This window comes from Anopheles aquasalis, chromosome 2, assembly GCF_943734665.1.
Source record: "Anopheles aquasalis chromosome 2, idAnoAquaMG_Q_19, whole genome shotgun sequence".
Classification (NCBI taxonomy): domain Eukaryota; kingdom Metazoa; phylum Arthropoda; class Insecta; order Diptera; family Culicidae; genus Anopheles; species Anopheles aquasalis.
Window position 1 is genome coordinate 69,098,147 of NC_064877.1, and position 17,500 is coordinate 69,115,646.

Below are 17,500 nucleotides of genomic sequence, written 5' to 3' on the forward strand. Positions count from 1 at the left end.
GCCCCTCGCGAGCACGGACCGCGAGCGACGCAAAAAACGAAACCGGACTGGACCGGACCGGTAAGTGTCCGGACTGGACAGCGGACACGGCCAGTAAAGTGCACTGCTGGCTGCCGGCAGAACCAGGCAGCTCAGTCGAGGAGTCGTAAACGAGCGCCCCGCACCGATCGGTGGCCTCCGTGCACCACACAGCAAACGATGGACGAGGCCCGGATCGGGCTTGAAGCTGACTCGGGTGTTCCGGTCCTGAATCTGAACTTCCGGCCACCGTTCGGAGACGTTTTCTAGCCGCGGGGTGGTGGTTGCGGCTTATCGGCGAAGGATGTTCTTGGCCTCGGCCAACAGCGATATCGTGTCGCGTAGCTCGGAGGCAGCAAGTCGTCGGTTTGTGGCCCACAAGCGTAAGAGACCAAGAGAGGCGTCTCGCCGGTGGCAGTGGATGGCAGTGGATGGCCGAACGGTACGAATGGTGGAGATGGCATCTGCAAGAGGAAGGGAAGCGTGTGTGATGATGATTGAGCCACCATCCCGGTTTCGCCCCGCGTGGGCTCTTACCTTAAAAGTCGGCGTGATCCACGCGCTCTCATTCTTCAGGCATACCATCTTGGCGCGGATGTCCGTCGCAAACGGATTCTGTCCAACTTTTAAGACAAACAGGCCGAATTCCTGCGGGACGGACAGGCCATGGTACTCAGCGGCAGGAAGGCTTTCGACGACACGGGCTCCTACCAACTGCAGGTGTGGCTTCATGCATACGGCCTTGGCTAGCTGGCCGGTCGTTGTTAGAAACCACGCATCCCGTTCGTTGCCGCAGTCCAACGAGAAGCGCGGCATTTGCAGCGCCGTGCTGGAACGGGGGCATCGCGGAATGGCTGTCCTCCACATTATCGTCCTTGCCGGCCCCGAGGCAGGTGCACTTGGCTATGTGCTCCTCAAAGGCGGCCATACTCTGCACACCGTGCTCTTTGGCCTCACGAGCCAGATAGAGGAGCATGTGGCAGTGGTAGCTGGTGCCTTGCTGTTCCGGATCCTGCTGCTCTGGCCGGAAAAGCTTCGCCGACCCGGCAACGAACTCCTTCAGGTGCGTGCTGCTGGCGGGCAGATTGAATGCCGTCGCATCCATGGCCAGCATTCGCACCCCCAACCAGAGCTTCAGGAACAGCTCGAACATGGCGGCCGAGAAGTGGTTCTCAAAGGCAGTCACACCCACTACAAATGCAAAGCCTAGCTCTTTCCGCGTCAGCGAGTCTAGGTCGGCATGTTGTATCTCAGCGAGCATCTCGGTGGGCAAACACCGAGACGCTGCCTTGATGCACTTGAGGAGCCGCTGATTCTTGGTGCGATGAAGCAGTATCGTCGGCATGATGTGTTGGTACAACATGTGCACCAGGTCGCACACGATAACGTCCCTCACGCGGGGTGGAATGCGGCCAGTTCGTGCACGGGCGACGGACGGCACACAAACTTCTTCTTGGCCGGGGGCGCCAAGAAGCATTCCTCACCCCGTTCAGGACCTGCCTCCAGCGGGTAGTGCGGCACGTTCCCTACACGCCAGATCTTGCACTGCCCTTTCGGACACGCATCCGCTGCGGTCGAAGAAGCCGTCCCTGTAAGTGCCAGAAGCAGATGAGTATGTTGAGAGAATGAAATTGATCAAGTTAAGCTCAAAATGTTGTTCTTACCCATCACCAGCGCACGTGCTTCAGCATCGCCGATGAAATGGGCTAGTTGCACCGGGATGCACGGCAGGACTGGGTCAGGATCACTGGGAGATGAGTGATTTGGTTTGCGCTCTCCACAAACCAGCGCATGAAATCGGCGTCTTTGGGTTTCTGGTCGCCAACAAACACTCCGGCCGTACGCACATGGAATCGGGGCAAGCGGACATAGACTGCTAGAGGAGTAGCTGAGAAGGAGGGTGGGTGAGATAAGTTAAATTTATTTTGCATATAAATTAATCGCATTTACCGCAAATCCATCCATTCGATCCAATCATTGGGCGGTGGGAGCTGATGGGAGAGATGACGTGGCGAAAGGCGATTTTACTCCACATTACTAATCACTGATTAATTAATCGGCGAAACACAAATGCAAAAATAATAAACAAAAAATGCGAACGAAAAACAACCCGAAAACGAGAAAAAATGAGGAAAAATGAGGAAAATGTGGAAATGGAAATCGGTCGGAAATGGGTAAGTCGAGTGCGCAACTCATTTTCCACGTTTCCATCTACAAGTTTGTTTTATCACCGCCCCCATCCCCACCGGGCAACGTGCCCTTCCGGTTCCGGCCACCCCCGCCACCCAAGAAGCGCTTCCGGTTCCTGCCACGTGCGATCGCTGGTGCGTAAGCGGAAGCCAATAATACTTAATACTCCAATAAACTCCTCCGATATTATTGATAATCATTCATTAATTTTCATTAAAGGTTAAGGATAATGATAACCATGTGTCGGTACTTTTATCTCTCACGTACCGGGGGGCCCAACGGGAGCTTAAACAATTTTTTTATTAGTTTTTAAAAAAATACTTCTTAACATTCGTAATTTACTTACTAGAAACTAAAAGGCTTCATAGATCTACATAAAATATCTTTTGTCAATACTCGCGTGTGCCGTTCGGCTCTTCCTTTGGTTCTATATTCAGGGCAAATTCAGCGTATGGGGGCGGCGGAGTTTCGCTAGTGGTCGGTAACTCTTGGGCCGGCCGTGAATTACGCGGCAACGTCCCACCGATACTCGTCGCCGTCGTCGTCGTCGTCGGCCTTATGCTCACCCAGGTCGGCTGTGAAAGATCCTCGATCGCACTCGCCTGGATGAGCATTCGTTCTCGTTCGAAATTTTCACTGTTCTGCTCGTTCCACGCACGCTCTACCGCGGGGCTGCCGCCATGCAACGCCGGCGGATCACGTGGTTCGCGTGTGGCGGCCGGCGGAACATGTCGGTTGTTGATGTTAGCAATCTGGGAGTTGTTTCGCACGTATCGGGGTTGTCGTTTGGAGAACAGATTGACCAGAAACTGGCGCGTGTGTTCGTGGTTTTGATAGATTTCCTCGTCCAGCGTTCCACGCCTCGTGCGTCCGTGTCTTTCGGCGATGGGCGACTCCTTCAATCGACTATCTGCAATGAGGCACGATGGCAATAGTTCGTTAGTGTGCTGGCTCACTATACTCTAACGCCAAACCTAACAAAAGCTAATAAATTACGTGCAAAGCGATTGCGAGCCTGGAATTCTCTCCTGAGCTCCTGATGGAACTGTTTCCGTTCATCAGAGGCGGCAGTCTGCTGCGGGTTGGAGCGGCGCTTGCGGCAACTCCTGACCGCCCAATAGATGATGTAGGTGCCAAAGGATCCGATCAGCATTCCCACAACCACACCGGCAAAGAAGATCATCTGTCGGGCACGCCCACCGTGGATTGCGTTCCGGCGCGACAGCAGCTGATTGTACAGCTCACCGAACGACAGCTGACATTCGACGAACTGATCGCAGGACTCCTGCGACGCAGGATCATTTTCACGGAACGAGCACGTGTAGTTCATGAACTTTGGCCAAACGACTCCGGCGTGCCGCTTCCGGCCCGTACCGTTACCCCATACTTCCTCGATCGGTACTTCCACCCGATCGTTTCTTCCGGTCGGATTTTCCAGCATACGCTCGAATCCGTTGCCCCACGAATCCCGATCGGTTAGCACTGTACGGTACAAAGGAGAGCATTAAATTCGGTTAAAACATGGAAGCTACAGCTCCAGACACAGCCACACTCCACGCTACTTACAGCAGTTCTCCACGTGAATCGTCGCTATCTGTTTCTTCAGCGACCGGATTGTGTTGCGAACCGATTTTGAGCCACAGTTCCACCGGTTATCGGTCAACTCGATCGTGTCAAGTCTCCACAGCTGGGCGAAGGGCACGGGCGACAGACTAATCATAACGTTCTTCGAAAGATCCAGCCGGTGCAGGTTCGGTAGTTCGCTAAATGTCGCATCAAAGATTTGCGGTATTCGACAGCCGGAGAGATCGAGCATCTGTAAAATCGGAACCGAACCGAACCGGAATTAGGATGAGTCATCGTCGCACTGGATGACTCCCGTCCGTGCTCCTACCTTAATGGAGCTGCTCGTGAGAAATGGTCGATTGGAGAGTGTCATGAAATTGTTGTGCGCTAGATTCACCTCCACCAGCTGGCCATTCCGCTCGAACAGCTGCCCATCCAGCTGTTCCAGCCGGTTGTGCGATAGGTCGAGCGTTGTCAGGCGCGTCAAACCGGCGAACGCGTTCAACGATATCGTTTCGATGGAGTTCTCCGACAGAAAGAGCTTCACCAGATTGTCATAGGTCTGGAAGTGTAGAGAGGGTGGGGAGCAATAGTTAACATGCATCTGGCTCCATAAAGGCCACGTGCCTCCACGTGAGTCACTTGGCGCCGCTAGGGGTGCTTACCGCCAGGTTATCGTCTTCAATCGAAGATACCATGTTAAGGCTGAGATCGAGAATTTCCACCCCACTCGGTATGCCGGTGTGTGTGCTGATAAGATGTTCGTTGCTAGTGGAGCAGAGAAGAAGAACAGTGAATCGAAACGGTGGGAGAAATGTGGAGGTACATCAGCAATCGTGTGAGTGAGACGAGCTACCAAGACGAGCGAATGATAAGTCAAACCGCGCAGTCAACCTACTAACGGTGTGGTAACCTTCCTGTTCCCCTAGACGATTTAATTTCCAGTCCAAACATGTTTTTCGCTCCCCAGCGGTCGCTTACCTACAGTCTGCCCGCTTCAGTCCGTCGAGTATATCACAGCTGCACATTTTGGGACAATATTCAGCACCAGGGTCGGCATCCAGCACTGCCGGCACAACAAGTTCAGCCATCATGGTTAGTAGCACGATCAGCAGCACCACCGGCACGTTCTGAGCGATATTCGATTTCGGTGCCATGCTGTACTAACGTTGAAGTGCTCTATATTTGCAGTTTATTCCACGTCTTGGCACTAGAGCAGACCACGGAACACCGCGGTAAAAGGACGATTGTTCTGCACTGTTCCCGTTCCACAGGTGTTCACATGTTTGCACACGCATTCACTCTCTTTCACTCTTTCTCTCCACTGCTTTGCTCCCTCAGTCCCTCTCTCTCTCTCTCTCTTTGTATGTGATGATCCTTCCTGTCTGCCACCGCGGACAGCATCGAGTGTGGTCCAAATCGAGTGCGAATAGCGACTAGCGACACCGCGACCAACCAGCGAGTCACACTGAACTCCGGTTCCATGCTGTTATCGAATCTTCTGGCTGTGTTTGTGATTCCTTAGCGATAGCTCATACTGTTTCACTGGCACCTGTGGGCCTGATAAGATAAGCCGATAGAAGCGTACAGCGTTCGTGCACACTAGTGTAGCGGAAGGTTCTTAACATCTCCCTCCCGGGGAAGGTTGGCGGACGCTTGTGATAACGAACACTCTCCCTCTCTCTCTCTCTGGTCTCGTCGCAATCCGTGACGCATACATTACCACCAATACGGTGATCGGGGTGAGTGTGGGCTTCAGTTGCTTACCCTTGCCCCTCCCCCGCCACGCAGCATGTGGGTGGTACGGTCGGGTAAATATAGAGCAGACGACACCACCCTACATCAGGTATACCACCCTGCGCTACCCGCTTGGTGATTCATGTCCCTGCTTGTCGTTGTCGTTGCGGCGCACGCAGATGCACCAGCATATTGTCACGATAAGGGCCGTCCGCTTTTCGTTTCTATTGTGATGAGCGAGCATGTGCCCCAGCATGTGCCTCGTTATCGTTTGTCACGTTTTGGTTTCGATAGTTGGTTTTGTTTTATTTGTGTAAATGATAGGAATAACTAGTGACCCTCCGTTCTCCGTGTATGCTTTCGATACAGAGAGAGAGAGAGAGGAATGCAAAGTGTAAAAGGATAAGTGCCATCATGAAGATGTCACAAAGGTAGTCCGATCGCTATATGTATGGCGCGTCGATAAATATTGAAAGATGATATTCTAATTTCTACGAACCGACTCATATTTGTACAATGGATGCTCGCTGATGACCCACTGAGAAGGTAGAACAAAGTTCGTTTAAGGTGCTCTTATCTCGAATACGTGACAGTGAAGAGGCAGGGAATCTGTACCAAGCTGCTAGGTTAGTGGAGAGGCTGCTAAGTTCTAAGAAGAAAACGCTGATGTGAATCATGTTCTGGTTGCAACAATAATAACGAACAACTAACAAGAGTCTAAGCGTTTCCCGATTTTGTAGCGAAATCAAACGAAAAGCAGCATGCAGCTACGTCATAGGGCAAAATGTAACAGAGAAAACCATACTACCACCAACATGCTCTGTATTTTCCACAGAAGCGCATGCAATACTCACAGCAATAACTAAAAATAGCAACAAATACAAAGAAATAGTAATATTCACAAATGCAGAAAATTGCCTAAAAGCAATTGAAAATCGAAACAGCTCACATCCTTGGATCAATAGGATCATACAATAAACACAACAAAAATCAATAGTATTCTGCTGGATACACAAAAACGAAATACCAAAAACAAACGCACAATCGACCTCCACAGAAACATATACCCCAGCAAGTGATGCAAAAAAATACATAAAAACCCAACTCAATATCGCATGCCAAATCGATTACGAAAAACAAAACTCAAAACTAATACAGATTAAAAAATCCACAAGGTCATGGAAAGACAGAATTATAACAATAGAACAAAAATCCCTAACCAGACTAAGAATAGGACATACAAAAATTACACACAACAAACACACAAACCAGAATGGACTTCTATGCGAAACCTGTGGAACTAAAATTACCGTTAAACACATAATAGAATAGTGCATCAAATACGATAAACAAAGGGAAGAATGCGGTCTATTAGGGAAAATAGAAATAGATTTAAACAACCAAAACAAAAATGAAAAGAAAATGACACAATTTATCAGGAAAACCGGACTAATCAAACGGATATAATAAGATACAGTAAACATAAAGCATAGGTTAACATGAAAAATAGTTTTTAACTTTATTTAAGAAAGTGGCGAAAGAACTGTTAAAGTTTAAAACCTCCATAATGAAAAAAAAAAATAACGAAAAGCAGTCCAGCATCCCCAGCATGCTGTTTACCGATGCAATGTGCAATAATTTATGCCACTATTTGTCCATCCTCAACCTCGATTTGCAGTCTAATCGTACCTGACAAAAAGATACATGAAGTGAAAATTAAAATCACAATAAAATATTTCAATAATTAATCAACTAAAACATCGTTGTAAAAAATAATAACAGAATGAAACAGTAACCCTACAAAGGACCAGCAGATTTGTTTGCTACTAGGATCATCTAATATGTGGGCGATCGATACGAAACACAAACTCATAATGCTCCCGAATCAGCCCCTTAAGACGCACTCGATCCTACCATCGACACCACGCAGTCTATTAAGCTGATCCCCACCCCGACCAGGAGTAGGAGGAGGACACGAAAGGCATCAAACAGCATCGGTCATCAGCTGCGCCTTCGCATTTAGCAGCGTCGAACAGGCCGGTCCTGAAGTCAAGCACCGCACTAGTCCGGCGGAAGAGGCCCTTCGCGTGTGCGCAATGATGTGTCAGGAGGACCGTGGCTAAAACGATCTCGTGACCGTTCCTCCGTGGCGGAACAACATCAAAGGGAAACAAACCGACCGGCAGTGCCTGCAGCCCCAGTAGAGTGGTCCCGGTGTGACAGATGGAACGTGGCTCACGGCGGTGGTAAAAGAAGGGAAGCAGCAACGGCAGCCCGGTGTGCGATTATTTTGCAACGCAAAATTATGGCGAATAATGTGAGCGAACGAGATGGACGGACGGTGGAAGGGCGGCACGGTGCAAATGCGGCTGCAACTATTTACACGAGTATGAATGTAATTAATATCTATAATTTATTTCGATGCTCGTGCTCGAATCGAACCTTAAACCGCACCGGACGGCTGCCTGGCAAGTGATTTGCTCGCAACCTTGGCCAAGAACACGAACCCCGGCTACGACGCTACCTCTTCTCCGGAGTGCCCCTCCGGAGTCACTCGCTCGCTCTGGACGTCCGGAAGACCGAGAAGAAAACGGGGGCCGTCGTGTCCAACCCACCCCATTCCGCTACGGCACGCCACCCTGTCTGGCTGTCCGTCGGTCGGTCGGTCGGTCGGCCGGCGTTTGGTGGTTTGCCGACAAATAGCCCATCGCCGCAACGGGGGCGGCAAACTTCAAAGCGACCATTATACGTCTCGTTGATGTGCCTCAATCCCGCGCGACCACTGGCTCGCGGGTCCAGAATGCTGTCCGCGCTGGGGAGGGGGAACGGCAGTCTTGTGTTGCGTGTGCTGGGGTGTGTGGTGTAGTTAAGGAACAAAATCCGAAAAGTACTTTAACCGCTTGGGCTTTAAGGCACGTTGGAGGTGGTGTTGTTGCAGTTGTTCGACCTTAGTTCCGGTGATGGTGACTTCAACTTTGACTGCGACCAAAGCCAACATCTGGCCCAGCCGGTTCAGGAATGAGTAGTAGCCAGCGGCGGCGGGGGCAGCGGCACATCACTCGTCCCGATCTCGCTCCCGAGTGTGTAAAATTGTCTGCATCCCATCCTGACACCGCACACATCTCGCGACGACAACGGACGTCGTGCCAACAACCACGCAAGAGGGTCGCAAGAAGTCTTGCAAAAGACTCTTCTCTTGTTGCCTTCACGTCGTTGCCAGCCATCGCCAACCGACAGTGACCTACACCACCGCCACCCCCGGGGGGGGGGGGGCTGACAGCGCGCAGCATAATTACAAAGAACAATATTCCGACCGAAGCATAATAATCTTCGTGGCCGTCCCGCAGGCTCTGCATCTCGCCTCCTGCCTGCACCTGCGAGTACTGGCTGGACGAACCCTTTAATTAAGACCCTTCAGCCGATGTATAAATATAGAAGAGAACTCCTCGGCGTAGAAGCCTGTGGCGTATCACCCGCCCCCCACTTCCCGTGCACACTTCCCTGATACCGGTTCCTGTATCGTCCGGTTCTCTGTTCCTGTAGCAATTGGATCTGCAATCGTCGACAGCAGGACATCGGACTTTCCGGATGCATACTGGCTGGCGCCTTGTGTGTTGGCCAGAAACACCAGGAAGTGGTTTCTTTCATCCTTCTATCGTAGATTACGCTCGTCGGAGTGAGATGGAGTGGAGCGGGAATTAGTGTGGACTTTGCAGATCTCCCCAAGAAAGGAGCTGCTCTGGAGATTAACTGTTCTTTTTGGTAGGAGTGAGGTAGGAGTAATGCGTTGCCGTTATGTTGTGTGCAGGGGTTTTGCTAATGTTTTAATCCTCTGAAAAGGAATTAGACGAGCAGTCTCATCTGGCTGGGTTGATTCAGCTTGTTGCTTTGTTCCGAATGTAATTATTATGTGATAGATGTTGCGATAAGTATTTATTAAAAACCCGTTATTTACTATACTCACTAAATAATGATCGTTCTGGTCGTTAATCTGGCATTTTGAAGGAGTTTGGTTTTCAAATTTGTTTTTATAAAATAGACATTAAATAGTTTCAATAACGGGTAGCTTGAGCAACATACCTCAGATGTATTGCAGGAGAGATTACAAAAAATGTAAATTCCTAACATAAAACTGTCTTGTTTGGAACGCGATGAGTTCCGAAGAGCATAGATTTAAGATAATACCGTTTATGAGCACTACAATTAGGGAAAACATGCAATAGTGAGTCTTCAGATTTCTCGATTTTAGTTCTTTTCTTAGATAACTGTTTGTGTAGAAACCATTTTGGGGTCTTACTGGAAGAAGAATTTAATAAAAATTAAAAAAAACTTGAACACACTCAGTAGAGACTTCAAAATAAGTGTTATAACAACTGGCAAAGCAGAAAACATATTATATCGCCGACAAAAACAACAAAAACCAACCATAAGACAACCGGCTTCACAGCAGCGCAGTAAACAAAAGCACCGCCAGGCCTCGCATGACGATCGTGTCCGTGGCTTTTAATCGTTCGGCGCACGGCCGAGATCTTCCCCATACGGTCGCTATCTGCCGTCGCCGCCACCATCGCGGCCTATCGAAGACACATAAATTAATGTATCATCTTCTTTGTCCCACCGCCGCCGTCGCCGACGCACTGAAGTCGCGAAAAACGAGGGAGGACGAACGAGCGAAACGACAGAGAAAACCCTCAATTTCCGATCCCACTCCCCTGCCCCCCGCCCGGTGTGCGTGTCTGTTAGGAGCTGAAATCGAAAACAAAAGAAGATGGTCCTAATTTTTGGCTGGCTCGCTGGCTCGGTTGTCTTGAGCCAGCGTCCACGCAGCGAAGCGCATATATATAGAGATAGGAGACGCACAATGTGTTAAAATAATTCATACCTGTCAAAGGAAGCAGGCGCTTCCAGGCGCTTTCAGGTCTGGCTGCGGCTTCTCTTCTCTGCTGGTCTGGCTGGCCCATTCGCCCAGACAGCCCGGAGCGGCCCAATACCGAAGTCCGATGGACCCAACTGCCACGGAAATGCTAAATTTTACACCTTCGACAGCCACCGAAAGCCGTCGTCTATGGTGACTGAGGCGTCTATGGTGAAGCGGCGAAGCGGCTCCGACTTCTAGCCCCAAACGAAACGAAGGGCGTCACGATCATAATGGCGGACGAACGTACCGCCATCGCCATCATGCGCCTGAAGGATCTAAAATATTAAAATATGGTCAACCGGGGAGGTGGAGCACGGGGGGAACCTTAACAACATCGAAATCACACCTTGCCAGACAAGTTGGGCGCGATTGTGTTGTGTCCGCCGCCGCTATCGCCGCTCAAAGGTGATCTCTTCCGATGCCGACAGACGGACAGGGATGGTTATAAAAAATCTCAATGGTTTTATACAATGAGCACATGAATTTTTAACTATTTTTTTGATAATTTAAGAAAAGGCTTTAGTACATCAATCGTTGCTGCGTTTGAGAGAGAGGCTTCTGGAACTAAAAATCAGAGGTTTTGAGCATATTTCCATGGATTCTTCAGATTGTCAAATAGCTGCTAAAATAGCTATTAAAGGGAATTTGTAGAAAACATCCTTAAATAAGAAAAGTTGTCCTTAGCTTAAGTAATTCATTTTCACAAGCAATTCATTTTCATTTCATTTCAAGTCTACTGCTGGGATAAGGTTTAATCATTTAGATGATTTTTATTGTCCGAAGATGCCTAAATCTAAAAACCAAAAAAAAACTCATATTTACGATTTCGTTTGCTAATCCCTCACATGCGATCAGGACTGTCGCTATGGTTGCAGCACTGAAGTTAGCCTCACACCACTCCCAGCGCAAGCCGTTCCGATGCGAGGTTTTTCGCTTGTTGCGCATCCAAGTCATCGCAGCGCCGTTGCTCTGGCTGCTCCTGATCATGCATTCTCGCTTTCCCATTCATTTTATTGCGCATTCTGTGGGCCTTCTTTTATGATCGAGGCAACCTGCTGCCCGGTCCGGATCGCTGCTCTGCTAAGGTGACGTCCTTTTTTCATTCGGTGTTTTTTTTGGTTTTTATTTTTGAGAAATCGTTTCCAGGAATTGATCACCGTTTTACGTTTTCCAGTAGCGACTGTTTGGCCCCCAAAAGCGAAGGGAGAACCATCGTGGAAGCTTCAAGTAACTGCGGGCTCACCAGTTAGATTGTTTTTACCGCACGATGGCCAGTGAATTGTGCACGCGAAGATCATGGCTTTTGATCGTTCGACCCAATGACGAGAGTTGCTGTTCAGGGTGATGCTGCGTCGGTTCGGTGATGGGGCCTGGTGCGTGCCCGTGCCGCCTGTGCTCGCTTCGAGCCGCCAATAATGAAGCCGCCATTTAATTGATGCCGCCCCGGAGGAGGGCATAATCCTTTCGGCTTCATCTCTTCCTCTCCCCTTCTCTCACCGTATCGGGAACCCATTTACGATCTTTCCCGATCGACGTCGCGTCCGTTTCTTCCTTCCCCCTGCGGAGGGAACTGCTGCATTAGAGTGTGGAGCGGCGCTGACTCCCTGTGGAAGACAACGGTGCGCCGATAAGCGAACGTCTCGAGCGGCAAAGCAAAGAGCAAAAACGGCAAAGTAGAGACCAGAGTAGGAAGCTCCTGCGAGCGCGCACTCCCTCATGCCGGGTGTCCCCATCACCGATTGCGTGGTCACCACCGGTCGCTCCAGGAGAGGAGCTCGTTTTTTTTCTCTCTTTTCTTGTTGTTGTTGAAAAATTATATACGCCCCTAGACGCTAAATGTTAGGTTAGGCTCCGAAAGCCCGGGTTCCGAGCCATTCCTGTGAGGCCATACGACCGCGTACCGTGCCGGCGCTTTGATCTTTTGCCGATGGACAACAATCAGCGAACGGCAGCGCCCGTGCGGGGAACCCTTCTCGTGACCGCAAGAAACTCGCCTCCCGGTCGCTGCCGTATGTTTTGAGGGGGATCCGGTCCCAGCGTACGGGCTCCAGGCGAGCGAACGAGCGATGATCGCATGCCGGCGATAGCTGCGCCACCGCGATGAGCGATTTCAAGAGATTTCGAGATGGATGATGGACGGCATGGTCCCGCGCGCCACGATCGCGAAGACATACCACCGTTGCCGTGGATCCTAAGAAGGACAGCGAGGCGAAAGGAGACTAATTAAAATGTTCGCAACGTTCCACGTTGCTGCGTGTTGCGTAAGGTTTCGGCGAAGGTTATGATTTCCGGTGGCAGCACCCGGAATCAGTGCCAGATCTGCGCCCGGTACACCTGATCCCCCCGGATGATTAAGCGTTCTGTCGGTCTCTCGAGCGGCAACACCATAAGCTACCAGCTCGATTAACAGGACGGACACAATATGTCATTCCTGTCTTCCTGTCAGCAGCTGGCCAGTCGGCAAGTTTACTCTTCGTTCTACTTTTGCTGACCCAAAGCTCTCGCCGCCTGGTAGTCGCAGTTGTTCTAACAACGACAACACAACGACAGGAAAGTAGGTCTTTGAAGTGAGCAGCATTCATTACTCGCGCGCATTGGGCTAGTAACACAGTCGGCAGCATTCGTCTGTGTTGAAGAGGAACTGCCTCATGCTTCAAACAGTTCAGAGGCAGACAGCCAGTGCATGGTGCATTTAAAATATATTCCACATACGTAGGGAATCCGAACGAGTGAAAATAGACCACCAAGGGATGGGTCTTTGTTTCATCTCGAACGAAAACAATTAACAGAATGTTTTCCATCAAAGCCACGAGCATCGTGGCTACGCTTGGAGCTTGATTAAACGAACCAAGCAAAACGGTTTTGATCTTACCCGGGAATTAAAACTTTCCAAACCCGTCCTGCGCCTGGCCCTCGTCCTGATGTGACGTGAATAATGCCGATGAGAAATTCGTTTGATCTTTGCATGCGCTCCATGATCTACTTTACTACCGGGATCCCTCGGTCCGAGAGTTGCTATCGGAATCGCTCCCGCCTTCCCGCCGGGCCCATGTTTAGGGTTAAGTCGGTGAATTAATGAAGCCATTAGGGTGTTCGATATGCGGTGCGTCCATTACCGATTGGTCTTGAGCGAAGAGTTGTGGTCGAGGACGTGGCACGTCGGTAGTGCATTGCGTGTTTGATATGTAAATGCCATCGGGAGTGCACGGGGTGTGCACTTCAACTGAGATAAAACAAACAAACAAAAAACTGAACCAGCATTATCTTAAGTCCCGGATACTGGCTCCCAAAAAGGCCCCACGTTCGGTGACAGTTGATGTGCGCTGCCGTCGTTCAACGGCCCGATGGCTTTTGTTTTACTAATTGTTAATCTCTTCTCTTCGTTTGGGTTTCGTTTTCTGTGCTTCAAAAATATTCCTTCACTTTATCGTCGTGCTCCAACTGCTACTACTACTACTACTACTACTGCTGCTAATGGTGCTACTGTCGTTGCGGTGCGCTCTAAAAGAAGAGATAAATTAACGCCACGCTCATCGAAGTCACCGAAGGCGGCATCACGCGACAGAACCCAGGCCGGGCTGGAAAATGCGTAGGATGCGATATTAATTACAACTATCATCCCTAATGTGCCTCAACGTCGGTCGGTCGGTCGGTCGGTCGGTAGGTCGGAGCTCTCGGTCGGAGCCATCAGCCAGCAGGTGAAGATGAAGAGATGCGCTTCAAGGCAACCCACGGAACGGCGGACACCTCGCACCGTTCGTGTTGTTGGAGATGCTTTTTGTTTCGAGATTGTAATTTTGTCTTCCCGTTTCTCACTCTCTTTCTCGCGTGCGCACTTTTTGTATCTTTAACCTCGTAGAGAAAAAGGGTCTTCCCTTCGTCCCAATCCAAATTGAGGGTTCACGGGTCCCAACCGTTGGACCATGCAGGGGGCCATCGAGGGAAATCCTTACCCCTGCTCGCCCTTACCATTCCACGCTTCCCACGGGCGGTGCGGTGCGATCGTGGACGCTGGCGGGGCCTTAATTTTTTTTGATCGATGGAAACATTAAGCAGTAATTTAAAAATGCTCGATCGTGGGCCGTACTGTTGTCGGTGCGTGTATGTGTGTGGGGGACCGTGCCAAATTGAAGATAGTTCCTTGTTCATTGTTTTTACTTCTGCCGGCAACAAGAGGGGATGCTGGGGTTCTGGTGTTCTGGTTCTGGTTTTTCGCTTATTTGTCTCCCCGTTTTGATCGACCCATAACCGACACCTTCCGACAGTGCCGGGGCTACTCCACTCGAGTTCGAGAGTTCGCGATCGCTTCAAACCTGCACTTGCGGTGCCGGTTTTTTTTTGCGTGTTGCTGACTTTAATTCCCTTCCACAGGCCCAGGGGCGCCGTGTGAGCCCTGTTTGGTTGCAATTGGGCCAAAGGTTTTCATTATTATAACGATACACTCTTTGCGCGATGCGTTTGCATTTCCTTTCGTCGCTCCAAAAAGGGAGCTATAATTTGCTGCAGCCACAGTTCGAACCCCAAAACATCACACATTAGCTAGTATGCTGGTGTAACCGGTGGTTTTTCTTCTCTTCTTTTTTTTTTGTAAAGTTCAGGGCAGGTGGCAGTAGTGGGGTTCCAGTTCTTGGGGGGAAAAGAGCAAATTGCGTCTTCATTGCAATTTTATTTCCACCAATGATGTCGGCCGTTTGCCTTTTGCACGAACTCTGAGAGCTTGCCCTTGGCCAGGGGGGAGAGGGGAACAAAAGCGAGGATAACAATTCGTTCTGGCCCCCCCTCTCGAACTGGACCGGGTTCCCTGGCCTCGCGGTTGCAGGTCTCCACCAAAGACTGCGCACGACGACACGGCACTGGGTCCAAAGAATGATTGACGCGTTCCTGGCCGATGTTACGGCAACGTGGATAATGGCGGTAGAGAACGGGGGTTGTGCGCACACCGCCAGCGGCTTTGGCGTGAATTGTAACTAATGGCGCTAATAGCCCCAACGCCTCGGGATGCCGGTACGCCCCGTCGTCTTTTCGATCTCTGTGCTGGCCGATCTTTCGCGCGGTTTGTCCGCGTGGTTGATGCTGCGAAGCTGCGTTCCGAATCCGTGGAATCTGTGCCGTTCGTTGACGGACGGTGGATGCGCTTAGCTACACAAGGAAAACTCCTCGGGAAATGTAGCTTTTTAGGACAGAGTTGAACTAGTTTGTTGTTTGGTAAAAGGCATTAAACGAGCTGTTCAACAGCAACAACACTTTAATGTTACAGAGCATTTTGTCATATGTTGAACTGGCGATCTTTCCATGGGGCATAGATTTTTGTAGAACTAATCTTCTTCAATTGTCTTTAGGACATGGGATTAGGACATTAGAAAATGGCACATGACTAGGATCGCTGAGATGGAAGCTCAGCGGGTTAATCAAAAACAGAGAAAAGATCGAACAGAGTTATCAAGAGAGAAGAGATGGATGAACTTTGACTCTCTCTCTGTCGGGAAAGTGAATCAAAATTAATGGAAGATGAACTCGCAGAGCACACATTCAAACATCGTGCGGTACCTATCTTTTGCCACTGACTGTACGTTGTACGCATAAAACATAAAACATTACGCACACAGAGACGTGGCGGATTTACAGGGACCGACAGAAAGGAAGATCCTTCTCAAACGTGTTAAATGTTTCAATAATATGTTTAATGAAAAGTGATATTTTTCAATTGATTGCGTAAACTCACGAACAAATAATTCAACATAATGCTTTTGTTATAAAATGATGTTTCAGTTTCTGTGATTGAAAACTAACCATAGTTTGAAAACGGTTAGAAATGAGTTTGATTAAAATTATCTCGCTACAAACATTATCTTTTTTGGATCCACTAAGTGGTGCTTTTTATGTGCCAGTAACAGTATCGCGAGCTTACGCACACAGACTCACCTCGCACCTTTCGACTCTCTCGACTCACATTCATCTCGCGTTCCCGTACGACCGTGCGTCTCCATTTTCTCGGAATTCATTCAAACTTCATCCTTCGACGCGACAACACCGCGCGACACGTTAGCGAGCGTCTTGTGCGGCGTACAGTTTCGGAAGTTCGGGAACAAAAAAAAAACAAATATAACTCGACCCCAGGATAAACAACTACCCCATTTTATACAGGTAATTAATTGTTGCATATTGTAACTCGGCTGCTCGAGGGAGTTGCGTTGTTTGCGCTGTGGAAGAGACGATTCCGACGGATCAGGCCGAGGCGTCAAAGTGTTGGCATATGTTACGGTTCACGTGTTACTGCCACGGTTCACGTGCAGCACGAATCCACCGTCGTGAATGTGAAGTGTGACATCAAGAACGAAAAACAATAGTGCAGTGTTCACGAATCGTTCGAATCGTTAGCACTCGCGTGTGGTTGTGTTCTTTAAAGCGCCGTTACCCCATCCAAAACGCGGGCCACGCATGCACGCAGGTGAGATGTGAGGCCCAAAAGGCCTATGCTCATGCTATGCTCGCTCAGCCGCCAGCCACCACGCAGCGGCGATGAAGACGATGGCGGCGGCGGCGGCGGCGGCAGCACGTTCGAAACGGAAGGCGAACATTTCGTGGTGCGTTCGGAACCTGCCGTTGTAGTGGTGCTGTTGTGCCGTAGCGTCGCGTTGTGATCGTCGTCGTTGTTGTTGTTGTTGTTGATGGTGGCCACGGTGTCTTCTATGTAGGCTAATGTGCGTACGTGCGTGCGTGCGTATAGGTAAAAACGGGGCCAGCAAACAATCTCAAACAACACGCACTGTTCGAGCCAGGCCCCATCCGAAGGCAGAAAAGAAGAAACTTCAACCCCACGGACGGCGGTGGGGTTGTTGTTTCCGAGAGATTCGGTGTTGTGATGTGCGTGGCCCACAGAGCAGACCGCAGCGATGGTGGACGAAGGACGGGCGGAACGAACGGTGAACGAAGAAGAAAGCGCGTGGTGAAGGCGGCGAGGCGGAGAGGAGAACGAAAACAAAGCATAAAGCAATGCCGCGCAGCAGCCGCCATCGTCGTCACCGCGCGCCTCCATCGTGAAGCCGTTGGTCTCGATGGGGATGGAAAGGG

The 17,500-nt window shown here is 50.1% G+C and overlaps 2 protein-coding genes across 4 annotated transcripts in view; one reads left to right on the top strand and one right to left on the bottom strand.

The window, feature by feature from the left end:
- Positions 1-2,554: 2,554 nt before the first annotated feature.
- On the bottom strand, positions 2,555-5,197 carry LOC126573211 (uncharacterized). 3 transcript variants are annotated; one of them, XM_050233167.1, is made up of 6 exons: positions 4,756-5,197; positions 4,440-4,542; positions 4,103-4,336; positions 3,775-4,024; positions 3,205-3,690; positions 2,555-3,118 (listed from the first exon to the last, which is right to left on the bottom strand). In XM_050233167.1, exons 1-6 carry the CDS (start codon positions 4,929-4,931, stop codon positions 2,598-2,600), a joined length of 1,770 nt encoding a protein of 589 aa, XP_050089124.1. In that variant the 5' UTR covers positions 4,932-5,197; the 3' UTR covers positions 2,555-2,597. The 3 variants fall into 3 exon arrangements, with proteins under 3 accessions (XP_050089124.1, XP_050089125.1, XP_050089126.1); XM_050233168.1 differs by lacking the exon at positions 4,756-5,197 and adding an exon at positions 4,677-4,725; XM_050233169.1 differs by lacking the exon at positions 4,756-5,197 and adding an exon at positions 4,631-4,662.
- An 11,337-nt stretch (positions 5,198-16,534) lies between these two features.
- Positions 16,535-17,500, top strand: part of LOC126573192 (protein naked cuticle homolog) — a 66,501-nt gene continuing 65,535 nt past the window's right edge. The window contains exon 1 of the mRNA XM_050233147.1: positions 16,535-16,573. The gene's annotated coding sequence lies outside the window, so the exon portion shown is untranslated. The remainder of the gene's footprint in view (positions 16,574-17,500) is intronic.